General features: G+C 42.3%; 1 protein-coding gene across 1 annotated transcript; it reads left to right on the top strand.

The window, feature by feature from the left end:
* Positions 1 to 248: 248 nt before the first annotated feature.
* On the top strand, positions 249 to 24,432 carry LOC133658317 (heat shock cognate 71 kDa protein-like). Its single transcript, XM_062060214.1, has 9 exons — positions 249 to 377; positions 9,210 to 9,419; positions 9,498 to 9,703; positions 10,797 to 10,949; positions 11,200 to 11,755; positions 16,306 to 16,508; positions 16,587 to 16,785; positions 22,666 to 22,898; positions 22,978 to 24,432. Exons 1-9 carry the CDS (start codon positions 314 to 316, stop codon positions 23,161 to 23,163), a joined length of 2,010 nt encoding a protein of 669 aa, XP_061916198.1. The 5' UTR covers positions 249 to 313; the 3' UTR covers positions 23,164 to 24,432.
* Positions 24,433 to 26,107: the final 1,675 nt, after the last annotated feature.

Genomic DNA, 26,107 nt, shown 5'->3' with positions numbered 1-26,107 from the left:
TGGTGCCCTTAGTGGTAGTTCCCCCTCTTTTTGGCGTGCTGTGTCTTCCCTAGGTTTTGTGTTTTTTCACTAATGTGTGTGTGGTCGTCACATGTGGCTAGGTTGATCTTATGTTCCTTTCAGATCCCGCTCATCCGGCCCTCACCCCACTATGTCAGAAAGCCCCAGCACCGCAGTCTCCCATACGGATCTGAAACCTAGACTCTTTCTACAGAGACCACTCACCGCCTTAATGTATTTCACAGGCACCGCCCTTGGAGCGGTCCACGGCTGACCTGCACGTCCCAGATGAACCAGGCCCTAGTTGGACCTTATGACCCGCGCTCAGGACCACCCTGCCTTCAGACAGCTGGCCGCATTGGTTGTTTCGTGGCTAGGTGAGGCTTCATGTCCTCTGCCCCTCATTGGGTGTTATAAACCTGTGTTTCTTTATGGTATTCTGACCTAATTTCCTTGGGGCGAACTTCCTGCTATCCTTGAAATGTTAATTTGTCATGTAAAGCGACAATTTGACAACAGGTTAAGAAATGTAATTTAATAAAATCAACCAAATACAATCTACACACAAACAAAACAAAAGTAAAACCTTTTAAGGCAATATTCATTATTTCTTTATTGTGAGACATTTGAAAAAATAACATTTATTTAATAAAAACAGTAACCTCATGCGTTTTCTTTCTTTTTAAAATATTTTCCAAGATTTTACTAATGTTTAAAATCACTAACCTGATAAAATAATTTGGGTTTCACTTTTAAAAAAGTCACATTTTAGGTATGAACATTTTTGCTTGCAACTGAATAATAGTAACCATTTCTTGGTTGCTATTTTTTTTTATAATAATGCCAAGAAGCGCCACACCTTAGCATTGGTGAAAGGTGGAGCGCAAATGTGCAGGTGCAAATCAAGCTTCTATTATATTCTGACTATTGTATCTCTGATCATTGTATCTCTGACTATTGTATCTCTGATCATTGTTACTTTCAATAATGCGACTATGAGAATTTACTAAGGTCTATTGTAAATATGTGTTTAGTGTAATAATTAAATGTTTGATATAAAGCGCTCTGGAGAATTTTTCCAGTTTAAAAACAACTGTTTTTTTTGGTCCTGATTCAGAGGAATGCTTTGATGGTAGAACAGTTCAAATGGGTCGAAAAATGTGGAAGGATTAGTCGAAAGAACAATTTTTGAAAGTAGGGTTTGGAAAATGGTGGAAGTTTTAACAAATGGCCGATTAATTTTGAATGTCCTGAAAAACTGTGAATTCTGGGAAATCCGGGAATTTTTGGAATTTGTCAAGGGAAAGCCTGAAGAGGATGAATATTTTTAAGTTGGAATGGTATGAAAAATGTGGAAGGTAGAGCGCGCCAAAATCTTGAATCTATTATTGGTGACCGGAACCGGAAGGCAAATCTTTTCACACACTAGTGAAAAGCTCTTACAAGTGAAATCCTTTCACACATACTACTGACATTTTTCTCTCTCACATGTACTAGTGAAAAGCTCTCATACATACAAGAGAAATCCTTTTACGATTACTACTGACATTTTTTTTCTCTCACACGCACTAGTGAAAAGCTCTCACATGCGCCAGTGAAATCTTTTTACACATAGTAGTGCGTGAGAGGTTTTCAGCAGCATTTGTTTCAGTAGTGTGTGTGAGAGAAAAAACATTTCAGTAGTGTGTATGAGAGTGTTTCAGTAGTTTGTATGAGAGTGCTTCACTAGTGTGTGTCAGTGTTTCAGTAGTGTGTGTGAGAGAAAAACATTTCAGTAGTGTGTATGAGAGTGTTTTGTAGTGTGTGTGTGTGAGAAACATTTCAGTAATATGTATGATAGGCAAGGCAAGGCAAGGCAAGGCAAGGCAAGGCAAGGCAAGGCAAGGCAAGGCAAGGCAACTTTATTTGTATAGCGCTTTTCATACACAAGGCAGACTCAAAGTGCTTCACAGACAACAAAGTGAAATGAAAGAAAATAAAAGCAAAATTAAAATGCAGACAATAAAAATAAAAACAGTGCAGACGTTAAAAGTTAAAAGATTAAAAGATTTAGCTGAAAGCTAAGGTGAACATAAAAGTCTTCAGTCTAGTTTTAAAAGTAGTCAGAGTTGGGGAAAGTCTGACATCTTCAGGAAGTTTATTACAGCTATTTCTTGCATAGTGACTGAATGATGCTCTCCCTTGATTTGAGTTTACTCTTGGAACCGCTAACAGATTGGTCTCAGAAGATCTTAGTGATCTAGAGGGCTTATATAGTGGGAGCATATCAGTAATATACTTGGGCCCTAGACCATGTAGTGATTTATATGTGAGCAGGAGGATTTTGAAATTAATTCTCTGATGTACAGGGAGCCAATGTAAGGATTTAAGAATTGGTGTAATGTGCTCACATTTTTTGGTCTTTGTTAGAACTCTAGCAGCAGCGTTTTGAACAAGCTGTAGCTGCCTGACAGTTTTTTTTGGGAAGACCTGCAAGGAGACCATTACAATAGTCTAGCCTACTGGTAATAAAGGCATGTACAAGTTTTTCAAAGTCTGACATGAGCCCTCTAAGTCTTTTTACATTTTTGAGGTGATAGTAGGCCAATTTTGTTACTGATTTGATGTGACTGTCGAAATGTAAATCAGAATCTAAAATAACCCCAAGATTTCTGGCTTTATTTGAGGTTTTCAGGGACAGTGATTGAATGTGTTGGACGACTTTAAACCTTTCTTTTTTAGCACCAAAAACAATTATCTCAGTTTTATCTTCATTTAGTTGTAGGAAATTTTGGCACATCCAGTGTTTGACTTGCTCAATGCACTGGCACAGAAGATCTATGGGGCGATAGTCATTTGGTGATAGCGCTACATAGATTTGGGTGTCATCGGCATAGCAATGATGGTCAATGTTATTATTTTGCATGATTTGTCCTAGTGGGAGCATATAGATGTTAAATAAAGTCGGCCCCAAGATTGAACCTTGGGGGACTCCACACGTTACGTTGGTTGGTTCTGATACAAAGTCACCAATGGAAACAAAATAGTTCCTATCTTGTAGATATGACTTGAACCAGCTTAAAACTCTGCCTGAGATCCCCATCCAGTTTTCCAACCTGTCCAAAAGTATTGAGTGGTCGACAGTGTCAAATGCAGCACGGAGGTCCAAAAGCATTAATACTGAAGTTTTGCCAGAGTCTGTGTTTAGACGAATGTCATTTATAACTTTAAGAAGGGCCGTCTCTGTGCTATGAAGAGGTCGAAATCCTGACTGGAAGTTGTTGTGGCAGCCAGTAGAAGCCAAGAAGTGATTTAGTTGTTGGAGGACAACTTTCTCAATTATTTTACTTATGAATGGTAGATTTGAAATTGGTCTGTAGTTGTTGATAACAGAGGCATCTAGGCTCTGCTTTTTTAGAAGAGGTTTAATGACTGCAGTTTTGAAAGCCTTCGGGAAATTGCCCGATTGAATAGAATTATTAACTATTTGCAAGACGTCTGTTGATAGGCAGTCAAAAACATTCTTAAAGAAGTTGGTAGGTAAAACATCAAGGCAGAAGGTGGATGACTTTAGAGCTGTCACCGTTTCCACTAGAGTTTTAGAGTCTATGGCATTAAAGCTTGCCATCATTGCTGTGTTACTTTTGCCTAAATGGGTTGGTGATCCAACTTTTTTACTTGAGATATTGATGGTGCGTCTGATGCCTTCAATTTTATCAGTATAAAAGAATGCAAACTCATTGCATTTCTGCGTGGAATGGAGTTCGGCTGGTATTTGTGTTGGGGGTTTAGTCAGTCTGTCAACGGTTGCGAATAGGGGTTTGGCCTTATTTGTGTTGCTGTTTATGATATTGGAGAAGAATGTTTCTCTAGCACTTTTTAAGACTAAATTGTAGGCCTGGAGGCTCTCTTTATAGATGTCATGGTGAATATGAAGTTTTGTATTCCGCCAGATTCGTTCAGCCTTCCTGCACTCTCTTCTCTGGGCTGTTACAGCAGCAGATTTTCTCCAGGGTGCCCTTTGCTTGCCAGAAATCGTTTTAACTGTAACAGGTGCAATCATATCTATGATATTCACAATTTTGGAATTAAAGTTGCTTACAAGATCATCAGCATGACATGGGTTTAGAGGTGGTAGTGAGGAGATGGCGTTTTTAAAGAGGACATTAGCATGTTCATTTATGTACCGCTTTTTGACATTCTTTGATTTTGTTTGTGTGTCCGGAATTACAGAAATATTAAAGAAAACACAGAAATGATCAGACAATGAAGGATCAATCACAAGAACATCAGAAACATTGAGACCTTTTGTGATAATCAGGTCCAGAGTGTGTCCCTTACAATGAGTAGCCTCTTTCACATATTGAGACAGTTCAAATGTGTCTAAAATAGTAAAAAGTTATTTTGCGCCCTTGTCATTTAAATCGTCAATATGAAAATTAAAATCACCAGTTATAACCAGGCAGTCAAAGTCAGTGGAGATGCTAGACAATAATTCAGTAAAATCATCGAAAAAATTTGCAGAATATTTAGGTGGCCTGTAGATAATTAACAAGAAAATTTTGGGAGAGCATTTCAACACAGCACACAGGTATTCAAATGATGTAAAATCACCAAGTGACATCTGTTTCCCCTGAAACATGTTTTTAAATATAGCAGCAACCCCTCCACCTCTTTTCCCCGATCTACATACTGTATATCAATGAAGTTATAGTTGGGGGGTGCTGTCTCGATCAGAATGCTTGCACTGTTATTTTGTTCCATCCATGTTTCAGTTAAAAACATAAAGTCAAGTTTAGAAGTGGTAATAAAATCATTGACTAAAAATGATTTGCTATTCAGAGACCTGACATTGAGCAGACCCATCCTGATGGTGTTATTGACAGGCTTCGATGTTGGCTTTGATTTGGAGAGAATAGGAATGAGATTGTTTAGGTTAGCAGGGTGGCTAAGTTTCCCAATGTTTACTCTCTTGGTACAGGAATGCAGAAGGTGCCATGATTTGATGTAGGCAACCTTGGGCCCAGCTGATAATGTGGTCTACTGCTGAACCCTTTTCTGTATCAGAAATATTCAGGACTGCTGTCAGGGCGAGGCGGGGTTTGCCGTAAGGGGGAGGGGGAGTGAGCAGCGTCAGAGCTGGGACGAACTACTGAAGGTGGACGTTGAGGGCGTGTAAGGGGTTGGCGTGAGAAGGGTGAAGTATGGCTGGGGGGTTGTGGAGCACGCCTTCGTGGAGGGGGTGGTGGAGGTGAGCGATGATCTAGGGGGGTAAAAATCGGAGTAGGGCGGGGCGTGAGTGGGGGTAGCTCCCGGAACTCCAAGGGGGAGAAGGGGGGAGAAAGGTCTACTTGAGGGAGGGAGAAAGATGGAGACGTGGATGGCTTGGGGGATGTGGGGGAGGGATCTTCACACGCATTCAGAATGGAGGGAGGGGCGGTAGAGGAGGATAGACACCTTTCCTCTTTGCTCTGGTGTATCTCATGGTCGACGTTCTCCTTTTCCTGATAGGCTGTGTTGTGTCTTCCTTCCTCTGTGGCTCCTCTTTTCTCTTGTCCTTGGCAGTGATGATAGATGCAAGATGCAGGAAGTGAAACATGTTGTTCATGAATAGCTTTACTCCCATCTTATTTAGGCAAAGTCCGTCTGCCTTAAAAAGATGCCTGCGGTCCCAGAAAAAGCTAAAATTGTCAATAAAATGCATTGAACGAGCAAGAAGTGCACTTGATAGCCACTCATTCAGCGAGTAAAGTCTACTGAATCTCTCAGCTCCTCTCCTAATTGGGGGTAGAGGACCACTGATAAAAACGTCAGCATTCACAGCGCTGACTGTTTCAAAGAGTTTATTGAAGTGCTCTTTCAGCTCTCTTGATTGTTGTTTTACAATGTCATTAAAACCAATGTGCAGGATGATAATTTTTCACATTTGGGTGTGCAGCGACAATTTCCAGGATTCTTTTTTCCATGTCAGATACCATATCCTTCGGAAAGCAGAGTACTTTGGTGTTATTATTGCTTTTCATATCTTTTACAGAAAAGTCCCCCACAATCAGATTTTCAGGAGCTCTCGTTAGCTTTCTCTGTGGTGTAAAGTTAGCAGGTCTTACCCTTCTGCGTGGTGATGGTGGGTTATTCAGGCAATCAGAGGGGGATCCATTGTCCATCAACAGTGGGGCAAACCTGTTCTTTAGTTGGACACTTGCTTGCTGGGGAGGTTTATTGGTAGTTCTCCTCTTCTCAGCTGTCCGCTGCTGTGTCCTACGTGGCAGTGGAGTTGATGACGCAGTATGCCTGGCTGAAGATGGTAGCGCAGGCCAGCCGGTCAGATCAGAGATATCGGGGCGCTGGGTCCTGCCAGATATCCATTCTCCCTTGTCGCAGGGAGGTGGTCTTCTCTTTGGCTTCGCACCAAGTGTGTTCCAGGGAGGATTTTCGCTGGTAGATTTATTACCCTCTACAGGGACCTCCCGTTTCTTCGTAGCTTCATTGTTGCTAGTTAGCTGGGTTGTAGCATGGTGCTGTCCAGTGTTTTCAGTCGACAGGAGTGCTAGAGTGGTGTTGTTGCCACATTGTCCATTCACTTCTAAATTCACTTCCAACCGATTCATTTTTATTTCCAACAGTAAAATCTTCTGTAGCAGTTTGTGGTAATCTTCCGTAGAGAAAGGAGGCATCTTCTGCTGATTACCTTTAGCACTGTAGCACAGGCTCGGGCTCAGGCTTATCTTGAATGGTAGGCCTCCTCGCGTAGTGTTGAGGACGTCGTAAAAATATAGAAAAATGCCTCTGTTATCTAAAAGAAAATATAGTCCCACTGGTTTTGTAAGTATCCAAGAGCTGTTGCTCTTTGTGTAAGAAAATAGCAGCAGATAGTAGCAAAAAATGCAAGCAGAAGCGAGAGCAAGCGAGAGCAAGCAGAAAAGTGTCCGTCCAGCGCAGAGGACGTAAGACAGTGTTTCAGTAGTGTATATGATAGTCTTTCGGTAGTGTGTGTGAGTGTTTTTGTTCAGTTGTGTGTGTGAGAGTGTTTCAGTACTGTGTGTGAGTGTTTCAGTAGTGCGTGTGAGTGTTTCCGTAGTGTGTGTGTGAGAGTGTTTCCGTAGTGTGTGTGAGAGAAAAACATTTCAGTAATGTGTATGATAGTGTTTCAGTAGTGTGTGTGAGAGTGTTTCAGTAGTGTGCGTGAGTATTTCAGTAGTGTGTATGAGAGTGTTTCAGTAGTGTGTGTGTGTGAGAAAAACATTACATTTGTTTATGTGAGAGCATTTCAGTGGTGTATATAAGAGGTCATTCTGAATAATGTCCCTAACGACCCCTCATACATCTACACAATTATCTGGTATCCATGCCGTCAAGAGCTTTACATATTGTTCATAGCCACAGATTGTGTTATAAAATGCTTTGCATTATTTGTCCAGACGTGTCTCAGCAACAGTTCTCTTTCACGTTGGAACAGAGATAGAGAGAGAGAGAGAAAGATAGAAAGAGAGAGAGTTATTTTTGACACACCTCTATGCTGCACTCTTTAAGAAGCTGAGAGGCCCCTCCCTGCTCATTTACTGTACCTTCTCCAGCTGAGTGGACCAGTCCAGGACTACAGAGGTGAATGCGGAAATGTTTTTTTAATTTATCTTGCTAGTAAAGTTACTATTTATCTTCCGATATCACATACAGTACAGTGCGCTATATCGATGCTAGTATGGTCGTGTTCTTACAAATACGAAAGTTCAGCTAAACAGGTGATTTCAATTATAAACAGTTTGTGCGAGCTTGATAAATAGCTTTAAATGACCCGTATCGACGTGTAGTTAATGATACTTTTCTAACTTGTGTCTGGTATATGGCATGCTGTAAATCTTACATAATAGCGTAACTGATAATGCGCCTGACAAATCACAATCTATTTGTGTGAATATGAACGACAGTATTAAAATCTGGCAATGTTGCGTAACGCTATAAAACCACGAATGTTCCAGAAAGTTTTTGGCTCAAAGTGAAGCGCCACACCTTTTTTTTACTTTTTATTTAAAAAAAAAATGTTTTCTTGTCTCTGTTGTAAGACAAATATTATTACAAAAACAACTGGACTTATCTAAAATAAATTATTATATAAAGTATTCTATAAATACTGTATATGTGTATGTATATATATATATGTATACATATATATATATATATATGTATGCATATACACAGTATGTACAGAATACATTACATTTAGTTTATTTTAGATAAGCCCAGTTGTTATTTGTCTTACAACAGAGACGAGAATTTTTTTTTTTTTAATGAAAAGTTAAAAAAAGGTGTGGCGCTTCACTTTGAGCCAAAAACTTTCTGGAACATTCCAGGTTTTATAGCGTCACGCAACATTGCCAGATTTTAATACCGTTGTGCATATTCAAACAAATAGTATGTGATTTGTCAGGCGCATTTTCAGTTATGCTATTATGGAAGATTTACATTTATTTATATATATATATATATATATATATATATATATATATATATATATATATATATATATATATATATATATATATATATATATATATATATATATATATATATATATAAAATATTTTTTCTATGTTTTCAATATTTTACTGATTATTTAAAATCACTAATCTAATAAGAGAATTTAGGTTTTACTTTTAAAAAAAACTACTTTTATGTGTGAAAAAAAAATGCTTGCAACAGAATAACATTAATAACTCATTTTAGGTTGCTATTTTTTTATGATTATACCAGGAAGCGCGACACCTTAGTTTGTGAGAGGTGGAGCCCTGAAGAGTAAAGTTTTCCACCAGGTCCTTAGCTTTCTGGAAATGTGGTACTCATAAAAAAATTGTTGAATATCACCGCTCCAGGCGAATTAACCGAATGAGCCAACAGTGGGTCCCAAAGCTGCAAGTTCAACCTCATCTTAAAATGCAGTTTATTTATCACGTCCCTTATACTCTAAGTAAAAATCAATTGCAGTTATAAGCTGTGGCTGGTGTTTTTTATGGCAATATGATTGGTTGGACGGCACAGTCAAAGAGTGAGAGACGTTGGGGCGTTAGGGAGGAAAATGTACTACCAGGGCGCCGCAAATGGGGTGTGGCCACTTTCCACTTGTTGTTCAGACTCTGCTAATAGCTTCATTACCATGTCCATTACCGTTCCTGTTGTCCACCCATGGAGCTTGTGGATTAGGGCTGACATCAAAGCCATTTCTTTAATATTCTCAGGAACCATGTCTAAGGCACCAGCAGTTGGTATCGATCTGGGCACTACCTACTCCTGTGTAGGTGTGTTCCAGCATGGCAAAGTGGAGATCATTGCCAATGACCAGGGAAACAGGACCACACCCAGTTACGTTGCCTTTACTGACACGGAGAGGCTGATTGGTGACCCTGCAAAAAACCAAGTTGCAATGAACCCCACAAACACAGTGTTTGGTACGTAAGATTATGTTGACAAATGAATGTATGATTTTTCTACGTGATAACGCAATATTGCCTGCTTGTGCTACACAGATGCGAAGCGGCTCATTGGACGCCGGTTTGATGACGCCAATGTTCAAAGCGATATGAAACATTGGCCCTTCAATGTCGTCAATGATAACTCGCGTCCCAAAGTTGAGGTGCAGTACAAGGGGGAGACCAAGAGCTTCTACCCAGAAGAGATCTCCTCCATGGTGCTGCTGAAAATGAAGGAGATTGCAGATGCGTACCTTGGCAAGGTATGCCTGCATGTTTTTTATTTACAAAAGAGAACGTTGGAAGGGAAATCTTCCAAGTCACTGGTAAACCACTGATTTAAAAACATATTTCCGTAGTTCTTGCAACACAATGTTATTAGTGTTGGTAGGGTTAAGTCAATTGGATTACTGTTAATGATGCATTAGGATGGTCTAAAAAATGTTTCCTTGTTTTTGAGTCAACTTAAAGCATGAGTTGGTGCCATAAATATTATTAAATCAGATATTACAGTACACAGATTTACTTTTCACCTTCAACACAAAACTAAGATCTTTGCTCAGATTGCTTAGCATACTTTGTATTGACATTTGACTGGTTTTGGTATTTGGAAATGTAAAACATGTATGAAAATGGTCTCCCACATCCTTAAATTGTGCTGTCTGCAACCCACAACTTATTAAAAAAAAAACATTAGTACACCCCCATCTTCGAGTAATTTTGAACAGTAGCATATTTAGCAGCTGGTAGGTTAACTCTTATCAGCAATTCCACATCCGTCTTCAGTGGCAGTTGACTTTTCAAGCCAAGAGCATATTCAAATCGAACCAAGAACATATTCAAATTGAGTTGATTAACTTTCAATGTGATACAAACAATACATTAATGTCAGTAAATCCAAAAGGTTTACAATGCAAAATTACCCACAAATGAAAAAACATGCACAGGTGATGGTTTTACTGTTTGTGAGCAAACTTATGGTGTCATGAACCTCGACATCTATGTCCAGACTCAGAGGTACCCTGACTGATTCCCACCTTGATGACATACTCAACTTGTCTGTCAGTGAGCTAACTGCAACATAGCATTGAGTAGCTAGTCATGTGTCCCTTTAGCAGTTGCAGTGTAGAAGATGCAAGTTTTTTGTTGAGACGTTACATTGTATTTGGTTGGATTTGTGGCTGCAATTATTGTTCTGAAGAATATTTTGTGATACTAATAATTGACAATTTAACATGTTAGTCGCACAAATTACATTGAGGCTCTTAGTGGTTTACGCTTTAAATAGCTGTGTTTTTCCCATAGCCCTTTGGAACATTTTGAACACAGAGTAAGGGTTGTTTTTGTCATTTGAAGACTGTAACCAATGCTGTTGTGACCGTGCCGGCCTACTTCAATGACTCTCAGCGTCAGGCCACCAAAGATGCGGGCACCATCTCTGGACTCAACATCCTTCGCATCATCAACGAACCGACTGCTGCGGCTATTGCGTATGGCCTGGATAAGAAGGTGAAGAGATACATGCCAGCTAACGTGTGCAGTGAAATTTTTTCTTGAGGTTCTGTGGACATTGGCATTCCTTGCTAATCCTTTGGTATCAAACATCTTTGACCTTGTTCAAGTGGTCCATCTTAAAATAATTGATGTGTGATTTGTGATGCGCGACGTGATGTGTGGTGTATGTCATTTTAGCCAAACCAAATATGATTTATAGTAAAACATTTCTAAGTCTGATGTTTAAATCATTCCAAAATTGCAGGTTGGCTGTGAAAAAAATGTCCTGATCTTTGACCTGGGCGGCGGCACTTTTGATGTGTCCATCCTGGCAATTGAAGACGGCATCTTTGAAGTCAAGTCGACGGCAGGCAACACCCACTTGGGGGGTGAAGACTTCGACAACCGCATGGTGAACTTCTTCATCACCGAGTTCAAACGCAAGCACAAGAAAGACATCAGCGGAAACAAGAGGGCCGTGCGTCGTCTGCGCACAGCTTGTGAGAGGGCGAAGCGAACCCTGTCCTCCAGCACGCAGGCCAACATCGAAATTGATTCCCTGTTCGAAGGCATCGATTTCTACACTTCCATCACCAGGGCCCGCTTTGAGGAGCTCAACGGAGACTTGTTCCGCGGAACTCTGGAGCCTGTGGAAAAGGCTCTCCGCGATGCCAAGCTGGACAAGGGTGATATTCATGAACTGGTTTTAGTAGGAGGCTCCACTCGTATTCCCAGGATCCAAAAACTGCTGCAAGACTTGTTCAACGGAAAGGAACTCAACAAGAGCATCAATCCAGATGAAGCAGTGGCCTACGGTGCAGGTATAATCTACAATAGATTACTTTAAAGTACGGATGTGACAATATGAAAATGTGATATCACAGTCATCATGACCAAAATTATAACGGTTATTATGATCACGATATTGTTGAATGTGCTCAAAAAGTACTTATACACACACTGAAATCTTTCAACCAAGCTTTACTTAAAAACAATACACACATGAATGGACACAGAATTTGGTTTACTTGGCAGAAAAGCATAAAATATTGTTATGGCTTCTTTTAAGCCATATTCTATTCTTATTGAAGTGTTTAAGTATGTTTATCTTCTTCCGTTTCAATTTCCAAAAGTTTAGTGTCTCTTAATGATCAAACCAAATGCGGTTTCATTTTCTGTCTTAGACACTTGCATTTATGGATCTTCACATCTATCACTGTTCTAAGAGAGCACAACCTTCATGTGCAATGTGCACTGTAGGGAAGGGATAGTGGTCACTTGTTTGAACATGATGGACAGATTCTGGCTACGGAAGTCTTTAGCAATCTTTCTGGCAGGTAAAGGAAATGTGGGCCTTTATTTTAGCAATGCTCCTGGATCATTCATGTGGGGTGAGGCAATGAATAATATTGTCTGCTGGATTTCTCAGAGCAGCTGGGGCAGTATTGCAGTCTCTCTGCCGTACGGTTGTGACGAAACGAGAGCTGAGCCAGAAGGCAAAGCTCTCGGTCTACCGAGCTATCTACATTCCTACTTTCACCTATGGAAACCATGACTGAAAAAATAAGATTGTGGATACAAGCGGCCGAAATGAGTTTCCTCAGAAGGGTGGCTGGCATCTCCCTTGGAGATAGGGTGAGAAGTTCAGTCACCAGAGAGAGACTCGGAGTAGAGCTGCTGCTCCTTCGCTTGGAAAGGAGCCTGTTTAGGTGGTTCGGTTCATGAGCGTCTCCCTAGGGAGGTCCTCGTTGCACGTCCCACTGGGAGGAGACCCCGTGGCAGGCCAAGGACCAGATGGGGGGGGGGGTTACCTCTTCTCTCTGGTCTGGGAACGCTTCGGGATTCCCCAGGAGGAAGTTGCTAATGTTGCTCTGGAGAGGGAAGTCTGGGGGTCTCTGCTAGAGCTGTTGTCCCCGCGACCCGATTCCGGATAAGCGGTTGAAGATGGATGGATGGATGGGTGGATGGATTTCTCAGAGAATCAACATAGCGCAATTGAGTGGGGGATTCTGTGAAAGACTGTGAAACATGTGAGGACACATCTGTGTGCTGATTATCATTCACCGTCTGCATGAAGGTGACTGACCCATAGGCGCTGACCCATAGGCGCTGACCCGTAGGCGCTAACCCATAGGTGCGCTCAGAGGCAGAAGATGTGAATGTGTCTAGTTGCGGTGGCAGTATGAGCGGCCGAAGGTACATACGAACGAGGCAACTTGAGGTGTTTAAGAGTGGAAATCTCCTGTACCAAGCTCAACCACTTGTCAAGGATGTCTTTAGGCTGTTCATCTGGTCATCACAGACCAGGTTGGACTTCCACATGTCCATGGATAAGCACCTTACCTTGGATGGTTACTGGCACGAATAATCCTAGGAAGATACATTTCGGAGAGTGGCAACCGACGTTTCAGTAGTGTAACACTTGAAACTCAGCGTGTTATTTAAAGTAAACCCAGCATATTCCTAGAATGGGTTTGTATAGGTCGTCACCTGCTTTGGATAACCCCAGTGTACTACTAGCTGATCGCGCTTCAGGTGGTAGGTGTGCTACAACTTCTGGCATGTTTCTTGGCCACTATTGTATCTCAGTCTCTCTTACTAAGAAGTTTATTCAGACTCAATCAGAGCCTCAACTTCTTTGACTTCTTCAACTTTCTTCAACCTTACCCATACTGTGGAGGAAATTGTCCACATCGAACGAGCGCTGAATCACTTGATGACTCTTGGATTGTTTCAAGCAGAACAGTGAAGTGCATTTAAGTGGAAAGGCTAGAGCTTTGTGGCCACAACCACACTTAAAAAACACATTCTTTAATCCACTTTTTGAGACCTGACACAAGTTGAGATAATGATCATTACTACTGCAGAATGGACAAAAAGGACTGTCTTTAGAAGCATGTGACTTTGTCAGAGTGGTCACCTTGCTGCAACCTGTTTTACCAGGGAATAGGAGGACTGACACTGTCTTTTTGTTGCACCCTTTCGGCAGGAAGAGGCCCAGAGTTGTTCAGGTGAGCAGCTCTAATGGCCAAACACACCAGGTTGGGTAGGGTGTAGGTCCTGGCGATGCCTGGCTGTAGGTTTTCTGGACAAAGACAATATTGCACAAATCTGTCTCAATGAGCAGGAGAAATCTTATTTAAGAGACGGTTAACGAGGGAACCCCACCTGAGCTCATATACAAAGTGTTCCGAGACTGAACTGAGAGGGCAATGGTGTCGAATGATTCTGCATGCGAGATTTGAGAGCTAGTAGGTTGAGGATTGCTCCTTGTTCACTCTGTACTAATTGTGTAAGCTGGCCACATTTGTCTTGCAGAACAGCCGTATATGTTCTTGGGCTATATACAAATGACTTAGACTGCAGTGCTATGGAGTTTGAGCTGATTTAGGGGAAGTTGAAAGTTATATTGCTCGCTGAGGTGAGGGTGCTTATCCATTAAGCTGTTTTGTGCCATCTTGGGTAGAGCAAAATCTCTTTCCCCGACCATTTTTTAACCTTGGAAGTGCTAGTTTGGGAATACCACAGGATGTAGCAATCAGTGTCTTGATGCTCGGGTAGAACCAAGGCTGTGCTGCTGGGACTGGTGTTGCAGTTGCTATAGCGGATTTAGCACACTGCACAGTTGGAGGTGATGGCGCGGCTGTGACTACTGGTTGTGGTATAGTTCTTACTGAGCCTACCACTAGGACAAGAAGCTAGTTGTGGCAGCCTTTTGCAAGGTTTGTGGCACTACAGCTGTGTGTGTTGTGGTGAATGCATACTAGTGGATGCATAACTAAATGTGGGAAGGACTGGCAAATGTTGACTTGTGAATGACACAGATGCAGCCGAGGTGACAGAATCAGAATCTGCAGCAGGGGCTAATATGGTAGAGACACAAGTTTGGACACCCTTGACAGGATTGACGATTGATGACAATGTCTGTATCACAGAATAGAGGTAGGAGGTTGTATTTGAGCAGTCAATGGATTTGGCCGTTGCAGCACTGAATTGCTGGGTAAAAACCAATGGTTGAAGAGGTGTTCCTTGAACGGTCCTCAAGGGAACTGAAGCAGATACAACAAACTCCCTTCTTGTCTCTCATCGACACACACCTGTTGTTGTTGACTTTGGACTTATCGGCTGCACAAGAATCAAGGCCGCGGAACAGAGACACACTGTAGGCTTACATACAAACAACATGCATCCACAAAAATATACGCCACACATACACCCCCCCAACCCCCCAACCCAACGCCCTCGACGCAAATCCCATAGGGCTGATGGAAGGATGGTCAGCGCCGAGAGGTGCGGCCTACCACCATTACCCTGCCCCTTCCCTCTGTTGCTAGATATCTCGAGATGTATGTTGTAATATGTATACAGTATGTGCTTTGCTATGGAGGTTTTTTCCCACTCCAGACTGGGCCCCCTTAGGAGCCCAGTCTAGATGGTATTTTTTTACTCATCCTTCCCCAGCGTTTTACCCTTTTCCCCATCTTTTACGGGGTGCCTTGTGACGACCCATCAGCGTTCCTGTGCTGTAACCCTGTACAGTTTGTTTGTCTAATCTTGAACGGGTTTGTGCTGAAAACAAAGTTCCGTTGTACTTGTGCAATGATAATAAAGACCTATCTATCTATCTATCTATCTATCTATCTATCTATCTATCTATCTATCTATCTATCTATCTATCTATCTATCTATCTATCTATCTATCTATCTATCTATCTATCTATCTATCTATCTATCTATCTATCTATCTATCTATCTATCTATCTATCTATCTATCTATCTATCTATCTATCTATCTATCTATCTATCTATCTATCTATCTATCTAGCATGTCAGTAGAGGGCGGAGTTGACAATGTGTTCACAATGTATCATTCTCACACCCTGACCGAAAGGACTTAACACTATGGGTAATATGTAAATCTTTATTCAGTTTCTGTAAGCGACTGCGCCGCCCCATTTCTCTTGCCATAATCTCCTTGGCAAAGTGATCTTCCCATTGTAGGCTCTGTCCTTCTTTAGCTTGTGCATGCAGTCTTTTTGTCTGCAGCTTTTCTCTGTCTCCTGCTGTAGGTCAGCAAGCTTTATACCTTCAATTCACCCCTCTAGCATAGCTGTTTAAACAGAAGGGATATTTTGAAGCAGTGGAAGACCATGTGATAGCTGATAGAACCGACGTGATTAAGAAGATAACCTGTGCAGATACCCTATGCTAACAAGTTTACACATCTTTCAGTAGACGCAAGCCTTTAGTAGATCAGGCCCCGAGTGTTAATACTAACCGTGGTTTATCATAAATATATGTAATAATTACATCCCTACAGTAAAGCTTATTCAGCGGCATATGAATAAATGTAAAACGTTTTGCTTTACAGCGGTGCAGGCTGCAATTCTGTCGGGTGACAAATCAGAGAATGTGCAGGACTTGCTGCTGCTGGATGTGACCCCATTGTCTCTGGGTATCGAGACCGCTGGAGGAGTCATGACTTCGCTCATCAAGAGAAACACCACCATTCCTACAAAGCAGACGCAGGTTTTTACCACCTACTCCGACAACCAGCCTGGTGTGCTCATTCAGGTAAGACATGCACACAATGGCTGAGCTCTTTCTATAAAGAAATGTGTGATGACAACCCTAGACATGTTATATCTGCAGGTGTATGAGGGTGAAAGGGCCATGACCAAAGACAACAACATTTTGGGTAAATTTGAGCTGGCTGGAATCCCCCCAGCACCCCGGGGGGTTCCTCAAATCGAGGTGACCTTCGACATTGATGCTAATGGCATCCTGAATGTGTCTGCAACCGACAAGAGCACCGGCAAGGAGAACAAGATCACCATCACCAATGACAAGGGTCAGTTTGGTTCTTTACTGTTATTAAAATGTTGCTTTGTTGGTTTAAAGGTTATAAGCTCAGTTTGTAGAGCGGCCGTGCCAGCAACTTAAGGGTTCCAGGATCGATCCCTGCTTCCGGCATCCTAGCCACTGCGATTGTGTCATTGGGCAAGATACTTTACCTACCTGCTCCCAGTGCCAACCACACTGGTTTAAATGTAACTTAGATAATGGGTTTCACTATGGAAAAGCACTACATAAGAAAAGATAAAAACCTTCTCTCCACATCAGCCTTCTGACTGCCTTAAAATGGCTGCAAAGTCAGAAATGATAGCACCACCTACAGTATATTGTCTCTTAAAGGCCTACTGAAACCCACTACTACCGACCACGCAGTCTGATAGTTGATATATCAATGATGAAATCTTAACATTGCAACACATGCCAATACGGCCGGGTTAATTTATAAAGTGCAATTTTAAATTTGCGTCACTTCCGGTTGAAAACGTCTAGATATGATGACGTATGCGCGTGACGTCACGGAGTGAACGGAAGTATTCGGACCCCATTGGATCCAATACAAAAAAGCTCTGTTTTCATCCCAAAATTCCACAGTATTCTGGACATCTGTGTTGGTGAATCTTTTGCAATTTTTTTAATGAACAATGGAGACTGCAAATAAGAAAGCTGTAGGTGTGATCGGTGTATTAGCGGCGGACTACAGCAACACAACCAGGAGGACTTTTAGATGGATAGCAGACGCGCTATCCGCCGACCTCCCCTTGACTTCCTCCCTCTCCGGGCCGCCGACCTCACCTTGACTTCCTCCCTCTCCGGGCCGCCGACCGCATCGGTGATCGGGTGAAGTCCTTTGTCGCTCAGTCGATCGCTGGAACGCAGGTGAGCACGGGTGTTGATGAGCAGATGAGGGCTTGCTGGCGTAGGTGGAGAGCTAATGTTTTTAGCATAGCTCTGTGAGGTCCCGTTGCTAAGTTAGCTTCAATGGCGTCATTAGCAACAGCATTGTTAAGCTTCGACAGGCTGGAAAGCATTAACCGTGTATTTACATGTCCATGGTTTAATAGTATTGTTGATCTTCTGTCTATCCTTCCAGTCAGGGGTTTATTTATTTTGTTTCCATCTGCATTTGAGCCCGATGCTATCACGTTAGCTCCGTAGCTAAAGTGTTTCGCCGATGTATTGTCGTGGAGAGAAAAGTCACTGTGAATGTCCATTTCGCTTTCTCGACTCTCATTTTCAAGAGGATTTAGTATCCGAGGTGGTTTAAAATACAAATCCGTGATCCACAATAGAAAAAGGAAATCCAATGAGCCCTTGTACCTAAGTTTCGGTCAGAGCGAAAAAAGATACGTCCTGCACTGCACGCTAGTCCTTCACTCTCACATTCCTCAAATCAAATCAACTTTATTTATAAAGCACATTTAAAATTTACCACAGGGGTAGCCAAAGTGCTGTACAATGGGCAGGTTAAAAATAATACGAGAACCGAGCAAACACAACACAACACAAACAGAACACGATAAAAAATAAATAAATAAAATATAAAAACATAAAAACATAAAAACAGGTTCACAGCAGGTGTATTATGGGGCGCCATTGCAGGATGGGTATCACTCAGTGTTAAAAGCCATGGAATAAAAGTATGTTTTTAAGAGAGATTTAAAAACAGGAAGAGAGGAGGCTTGTCTAACACTAAGAGGTAGGTCGTTCCAGAGCTTGGGAGCAGCAGCGGCGAAAGCTCTGTCACCTCTAAGCTTCAGCCTTATGTCCGGGACCGTCAGTAGCAGCTGATCGGCTGATCTTAGGGATCGGGTGGGGCAGTAAGGCTGAAGGAGGTCGGAGAGATATGTTGGCGCGAGGTTGTTTAGACATTTAAAAACAAATAAAAGGAGTTTAAAATTGATTCTGTAACGCACAGGGAGCCAGTGAAGGGACGCTAATATAGGGGTGATGTGCTCACGTCTGCGGGTCTGTGTTAGCAGACGAGCAGCAGAGTTCTGCACGAGCTGCAGGCGGGCGAGGGAGGCCTGGCTAATGCCTACATACAGGGCATTGCAGTAGTCTAAACGAGTCGAGATAAAGGCGTGGATTAATTTCTCGAGATCATGTCCTGATAGAAGCGGTTTCACTTTCGCTATTTGGCGTAATTGATAAAAGCTTTTTTGTACGACGCTGCTGATTTGTTTTTTGGATTTAAAATCTGAGTCGAACTTTACCCCCAGGTTTGTGACACAGTCGCTGAGATACACGGTCAGAGTGCCAAGGTCAACGTTGAGGGAGGGGGAGCGACTTGGACCGAACAACATAACTTCTGTTTTGTCTTCATTTAGGCTCAGGAAGTTAGCTGAAAGCCAGGCTTTGATGTCGTGCAGGCAGTCAATAAGACGTTGAACCGTGTTATTTTGTGCCATGGGAAAATAAATCTGGCAATCATCGGCATAAAAATGAAATGCAATATCGTACTTCCTAAAAATAGAACCAAGGGGGAGAAGGTAAAGCGCAAATAAGATTGGGGGCAAGGATTGAGCCCTGGGGAACCCCATGTGGTAAAGGAGCTGTGGAAGACATACAACTGTCTATTTTTACACAAAAACTCCTGTCAGTTAGGTACGACCGGAACCAGTTGAGGGCGGCGCCCTTAATGCCCACACAGTTCTCAAGACGAGTGATTAAGGTGGCGTGGTCGACGGTGTCGAAAGCAGCAAACAGATCTAAAAGCACCAGGACAACATATTTACCAGAATCAGTTGACAGGAGGATATCGTTAAAAACTTTTAAAAGCGCTGACTCTGTGCTGTGGAGGGCTTTAAAACCGGACTGGAACAACTCAGTGATACCATTATCCTCTAAGAAGGGCAACAATTGACTGTAGACAACCTTCTCTAATATTTTAGAAATGTATGGAAGATTAGAGATAGGTCTAAGGTTAGAGAGGATAGAGGGGTCGAGGCTTGGTTTTTTAAGTAGAGGTCGTACCACTGCATGTTTAAACTCTACTGGAACTATTCCAGAAGAGAGGCTACTATTGATAATGTTAAGGACACTTGATCCAATAGTAGCAAGTACCTCCTTAAACAGGCGAGGTGGGAGGGAGTCTGCAGGAGAACCAGAGGACTTCATATGACTAACTGTGTCATTTAAAACAGAAAAGGACACCGGCTCAAACTGATGGAAAACAGAAGAGAAATTCAGTGGAACAGAAGGGTCATATGAAGGCTGAGATAAACTGGCTCTAGTTGACACAATTTTGTCAGTGAAAAAATGTGGACAATTTTCACAGAATTCAAAAGAAGCATCAAAACCAACAGATTTGGGAGCATCAATGACAGTGTTAATAGTTTTAAACAGAACTCTGGGGTTGTTATAGTTAGAAGATATAATCTGAGATAGATATATATTCATATCTGCCTTTACAGTCATCTGAAAGGAAAACAGGCTTTCTTTAAAAATGGCAAAGGACACATGCTGCCTGTCTTTTTTCCATTTTCTCTCTGCCATTCTACACTTGCGCCTGGCAGCCCGAGTGACGTCATTCAACCAGGGCTGAGGCGTGGCTTTAGAGCGGCGGCACTTGAAAGGAGCGATCGTGTCCAGTGTTTGTAAACAAATAGAGTTGAACCCAGAAACCAACTCTTCAGTATTCAAACATAGAGAGGCTGCAGAATTATCCTCACAAAGAGTCGAAAAAATTGAGGAGAACAGAGCAGGAGACGAAGAATTAAACATGCGAGAGCGTTGAGGAGGAGCGCACAATTTAACCGGACACTGAGTGGGAATATCAAATAGGATCGGCATATGATCAGAGAACACAGCGTCGCAAATGTCCAAATTAAAAACACACGAACCATACGAGAGCACTAAATCGAGTGTATGCCCGCGTTCATGTGTGGAGCCACATACAGATTGTACGAAGTTAAAAGAGTCAATTACATTCAGGAAGCTCCTGGGAAGCGACTCGTCTGGACAGCAGGTCAATCAATCAATCAATGTTTATTTATATAGCCCTAAATCACAAGTGTCTCAAAGGGCTGTACAAGCCACAACGACATCCTCGGTACAGAGCCCACATACGGGCAAGGAAAAACTCACCCCAGTGGGACGTCGGTGAATGACTATGAGAAACCTTGGAGAGGACCGCATATGTGGGTAACCCCCCCCCCTATAGGGGAGACCGAAAGCAACGGATGTCGAGTGGGTCTGACATAACATTGTGAAAGTCCAGTCCACAGTGGATCCAACACATCAGCGGGAGTCCAGTCCACAGCGGGGCCAACAGGAAACCATCCCGAGCGGAGACGGGTCAGCAGCGCAGAGATGTCCCCAACCGATGCACAGGCTAGTGGTCCACCCGGGGTCCCGACTCTGGACAGCCAGCACTTCATCCATGGCCACCGGACCTATGCAACTCCCCCTCGCAAGGGACAGGGGAGAAGAGGATAGAAGAAAAGAAACGGCAGATCAACTGGTCTAAAAAAGGGGGGTCTATTTAAAGGCTAGATTATACAAATGAGTTTTAAGATGGGACTTAAATGCTTCTACTGAGGTAGCATCTCTAACTGTTACCGGGAGGGCATTCCAGAGTACTGGAGCCCGAATATTAAAATCACCCACAATAAGGACACGATCATATTTGGGCAGGATTTCAGCCAGAAATTCAGAAAAGTCAGTTATAAAGTCTTTGTGGTACTTGGGTGGTCGGTAGACGACGGCACACAGTTCGAAGCTGGAAAAGGAGGATTGCACGCGGATCTGACGGCATTTAAAGTCATTTTTAAAAACGACTGCTAATCCTCCTCCTTTTCGGCCGGACGACCGCGGAGAATTAAAGTAGGAACACTCCGGAGGCAGAAGTTCATTAAGAGGGGCGGACTCACCGGCTCTCAGCCATGTTTCCGTCACACAGAGGAAGTCCAGTCCGCGGGAAGTGAAGAAATCCTTCAGGATAAAAGTTTTGTTTGTCAAGGATCTTGCGTTCACAAGACCGAACCTGGCGGGGGCCAGCACGTCCAAGGCCGCAGCTAATCCAGGTGGGGCCCGACACCTGAATCCACCCCGCGCCTCCTGGGGCGGGGACAGCAGGAGCGACGGCGGCAAACCTCTTCCTCCAAACCAACGATAGGAACAAGCCAGGAACCGATGGGATCCAGCGAGCGTGGGTGCAGGAGGAGACCGGATACCGCACCATTCCTCCTTCGGGAAGCCACGGGAAGCCGGGCCAGGAGTGCCCTAACTTTCACCAGCTGGCCGCCACGTTTACCGCGGCGCCGGAGACGCTTCCGCCGGGGGAGAGGAGCCAGGGGGCGGGAAAGGAAGGCAGGAATCCGGCCAGGTGAAAAAGATGACTGGGACGTCCAAAAACCAACGTCAAAGTTGATCATATCAGTGGGAGAGGGGCAAAGATCCAACAGTGTTTGGCGGTCATACACAAGCAGTGAACTGACAGAGACGAAAATAGACGCAAACAACACAAAAACGAACAGAGCTGACAGCGAGAGACGGCGGGCCAAAGCACATACTGGCGCCATCTTGGAAAATGGGCGTCATTCACTCATTCACGAATCTTTCATCCTCGCTCATATTAATGGGGTAATCGTCGCTTTCTCGGTCCGAATCTCTCTCGCTGCTGGTGTAAACAATAGGAAAATGTGAGCAGCCCTTCCTCCTGTGACGTCACGCTACTTCCGGTACAGGCAAGGCTTTTTTTTATCAGCGACCAAAAGTTGCGAACTTTATCGTCGTTGTTCTCTACTAAATCCTTTCAGCAAAAATATGGCAATATCGCGAAATGATCAAGTATGACACAGAATGGATCAGCTATCCCCGTTTAAATAAAAAAAATGTCATTTCAGTAGGTTATAATGAATATTGTCATGCACAGGTCGCCTCAGCAAAGACGACATTGAGCGCATGGTGAAGGAAGCTGAAGATTACAAGGCCCAGGATGACGAGCAAAGAGAGAAGGTGTCGGCCAAGAATGCCCTGGAGTCTTATGCCTTCAACATTAAGTCCACTGTGGAGGACGACAAGCTGAAGGACAAGATCAGCGATGAAGACAAGAAGAAGATACTGGAGAAGTGCCAAGAGGTCATCAGCTGGCTGGACAAAAACCAGGTATGTTTGATTTTGTTTCAAACCCACTGTAACTGTATGTAAAATAATGTACAGTTGGTAATAACATGTTTACCTTCAGTCTGCAGAGAAAGACGAGGTTGAGTACCAGCAGAAGGAGCTGGAGAAAATATGTAACCCCATCATGACCAAGCTGTACCAGGGTGCAGGGGGTATGCCCGGGGGTATGCCAGGTTTCCCTGGTGCTGGCGCTGCCTCTGGAGGAGGCGGAGCATCTTCCGGCCCCACAATTGAAGAAGTTGACTAAACGTTCTTTGTGTTTTCTACTGCTAAGATAAGTGCCACTTAGGGTTAATCGCTTTAACTTCCAGGGATCACTACTTTTGGCTTTATCTATGGTCAGGCTTTCAGCTAAACTATACTGTAAAAAAAAATTCCTATTTTTATGGTTTATTTACTCTAAATTTCTATGGTAATTTTTCTATTTTTTTTAAATAGTTTATAAAACTGTAGAATTGAAAACATTATCTGTAAATAAACAATCCGCCTGTTATTTTAAGTAATATGCCAGTAATGACAAACTATGTATATTTCTATTTTTTTTTTACAGAAAAATACCAAATTAATAAACCATACCATTTTCTGTTTTCTTAAATTACTTTCAAATTCATATAAAATTACAGTAATTATATTTCATTAAATATGTAGCTTGTTATATAAAAGTAAATGTCCATACTAACAATCTAACAGTTTTATATGCAATTTTAAGGTAAATCTTATTTTCTTAATATTTGTGTATTTTTACACTCAAGATGAAAAATATATGTAGCCTGTTATATAATGATTTATGCTCATACTAACAATTTAACATTTTTCTCTGTAATATGATGGTAATTATCTTCAATTAAATATGTAGCTTGTTATATTAAAGTGTACATCCATACTAACAATCCTAACAGTTTTATATGTAATTTTAGGGTAAATCTGAGTTGTTGTTTTTAGTTTGTGTAGTTTTACATTCAAATCTGTAATTAAATATGTAGCTTGTTATGTAGAGGTTTATGCCCATACTTACAATCTAACATTTTTCTCTGTAGTGTAAAGGTAAATCTTATTAGTTTACTGGTACTTATATAGTGTGTAACAAGCCACCTGGTGATGTCATAGTACATACATTCCAATGAATCCGACAAAACTAAAATAAGTAAAAGCAGGTCCCTCAAGTCAGGAAACGTGCATTGCAATACTCCAGGCAGGAATTAGTTGAAGTAAAAACGATAAGCTGTAAGCCCTTTAGGACAGCAACATGCTTGAAATTTTCAACCTCAAAAGAGCATAAAGATTTTTGCCATGTTAGGATTCTGATTATTGGATTTGAGACTTTTTAAGATTTGCAGGAACCCCATCTCCAAGTACTTTGCTGGCCTGACGACACAGTATATATCAGAGGCTTTTAGGACAAGGCCTTGTTCTCATATGAGAGGTTTCTACATTCCAAGATACGCTGTTACCATTAGTTTTATCTCCTTGAATGTGGCATCAAAGGGATATGAGGGTATGTGGAAGGTTATGAGTTCAATTCTCACAATTGCAATAAAAGCAATATGGCTCTTTCAACATTTTGTGTTGCCGACCCATGCATTAAGACAAATTCGAAGTATCAAGCAACTTGATATTTGCAAGTCAAGAATAAACAAGTTATTCACATTCTTTTTGTAGCATGGACTGCCATGGCAGGTGGAAAATAGGTGGAATCTGATTAATTGCCCTGGGCCTCATAAACGTGGATGGAATGTGGATAACTTTAATTGGCGCCATGTAAACGGCTGTTGTCCAATGATTAATCCGATTGAGGAAAAAACTGCGCATGTAACACACACTCAATGATCTGGTCAGTTAAAGGCCTACTGAAATGAAATTTTCTTATTTAAACGGGGATAGCAGGTCCATTCTATGTGTCATACTTGATCATTTCGCGATATTGCCATATTTTCGCTGAAAGGATTTAGTAGAGAACATCGACGATAAAGTTCGCAACTTTTGGTCGCTGATAAAAAAGCCTTGCCTGTACCGGAAGTAGCGTGACGTCACAGGTTGTGGAGCTCCTCACATCTGCACATTGTTTACAATCATGGCCAGCAGCAGCGAGAGCGATTCGGACCGAGAAAGCGACGATTACCCCATTAATTTGAGCGAGGATGAAAGATTTGTGGATGAGGAAAGTGAGAGTGAAGGATTAGAGGGCAGTGGAACCGATTCAGATAGGGAAGATGCTGTGAGAGGCGGGTGGGACCTGATATTCAGCCGGGAATGACTGAAACAGTAAATAAACACAAGTAGCCACAACACAACCAGGCTTATATTTAATATGCCACAAATTAATCCGCATAACAAAACCTCCCCCCTCCCGTCCATATAACCCACCAATACAACTCAAACACCCGCACAACACACTCAATCCCACAGCCCAAAGTACCGTTCACCTCCGTAAAGTTCATACAGCACATATATTTCCCCAAAGTTACGTACGTGACATGCACACAGCGGCACACACGTACGGGCAAGCGATCAAACGTTTGGAAGCCAAAGCTGCGTACTCACGGTAGCGCGTCTGCTATCCAACTCAAAGTCCTCCTGGTTGTGTTGCTGTAGCCAGCCGCTTATACACCGATCCCACCTACAGCTTTCTTCTTTGCTGTCTTCATTGTTCATTAAACAAATTGCAAAAGATTCACCAACAAAGTTGTCCAGAATACTGTGGAATTTTGCGATGAAAACAGACGACTTAATAGCTGGCCACAATGGTGTCCCAATATGTCCGCACAGTCCGTGACGTCACACGCAAACGTCATCATACCGAGACGTTTTCAGCAGAATATTTCGCAGGAAATTTAAAATTGCACTTTACTAATCTAACCCGACCGTATTGGCATGTGTTGCAATGTTAAGATTTCATCATTGATATATAAACTATCAGACTGCGTGGTCGGTAGTAGTGGGTTTCAGTAGGCCTTTAAGTAACAGAGGGTGTTGTGAATCAGTTTCAACTGCATTTGTGTTGATGGAATTAACAACAGGTGCACTAGAGGGGCAACAATGAGGCGATTGCCAAAACAGGAATGGTTTTGCATTTGGAGGCCGTTTCAACTGTCTCCCTCTTGATCTCTTTTACTGGTTTTACACAAGTATTGTCTTTTGCTAGAGTCATTATCACTAGGAGCACGAGGCAATTTCTTAACCCTACAGAAGTT

Source organism: Entelurus aequoreus, linkage group LG10 (genome assembly GCF_033978785.1).
Source record: "Entelurus aequoreus isolate RoL-2023_Sb linkage group LG10, RoL_Eaeq_v1.1, whole genome shotgun sequence".
NCBI classification, from domain to species: domain Eukaryota; kingdom Metazoa; phylum Chordata; class Actinopteri; order Syngnathiformes; family Syngnathidae; genus Entelurus; species Entelurus aequoreus.
The sequence above is the reverse complement of the archived record's forward strand: the minus strand, read 5'-3'. Positions and strand labels throughout refer to the sequence as shown.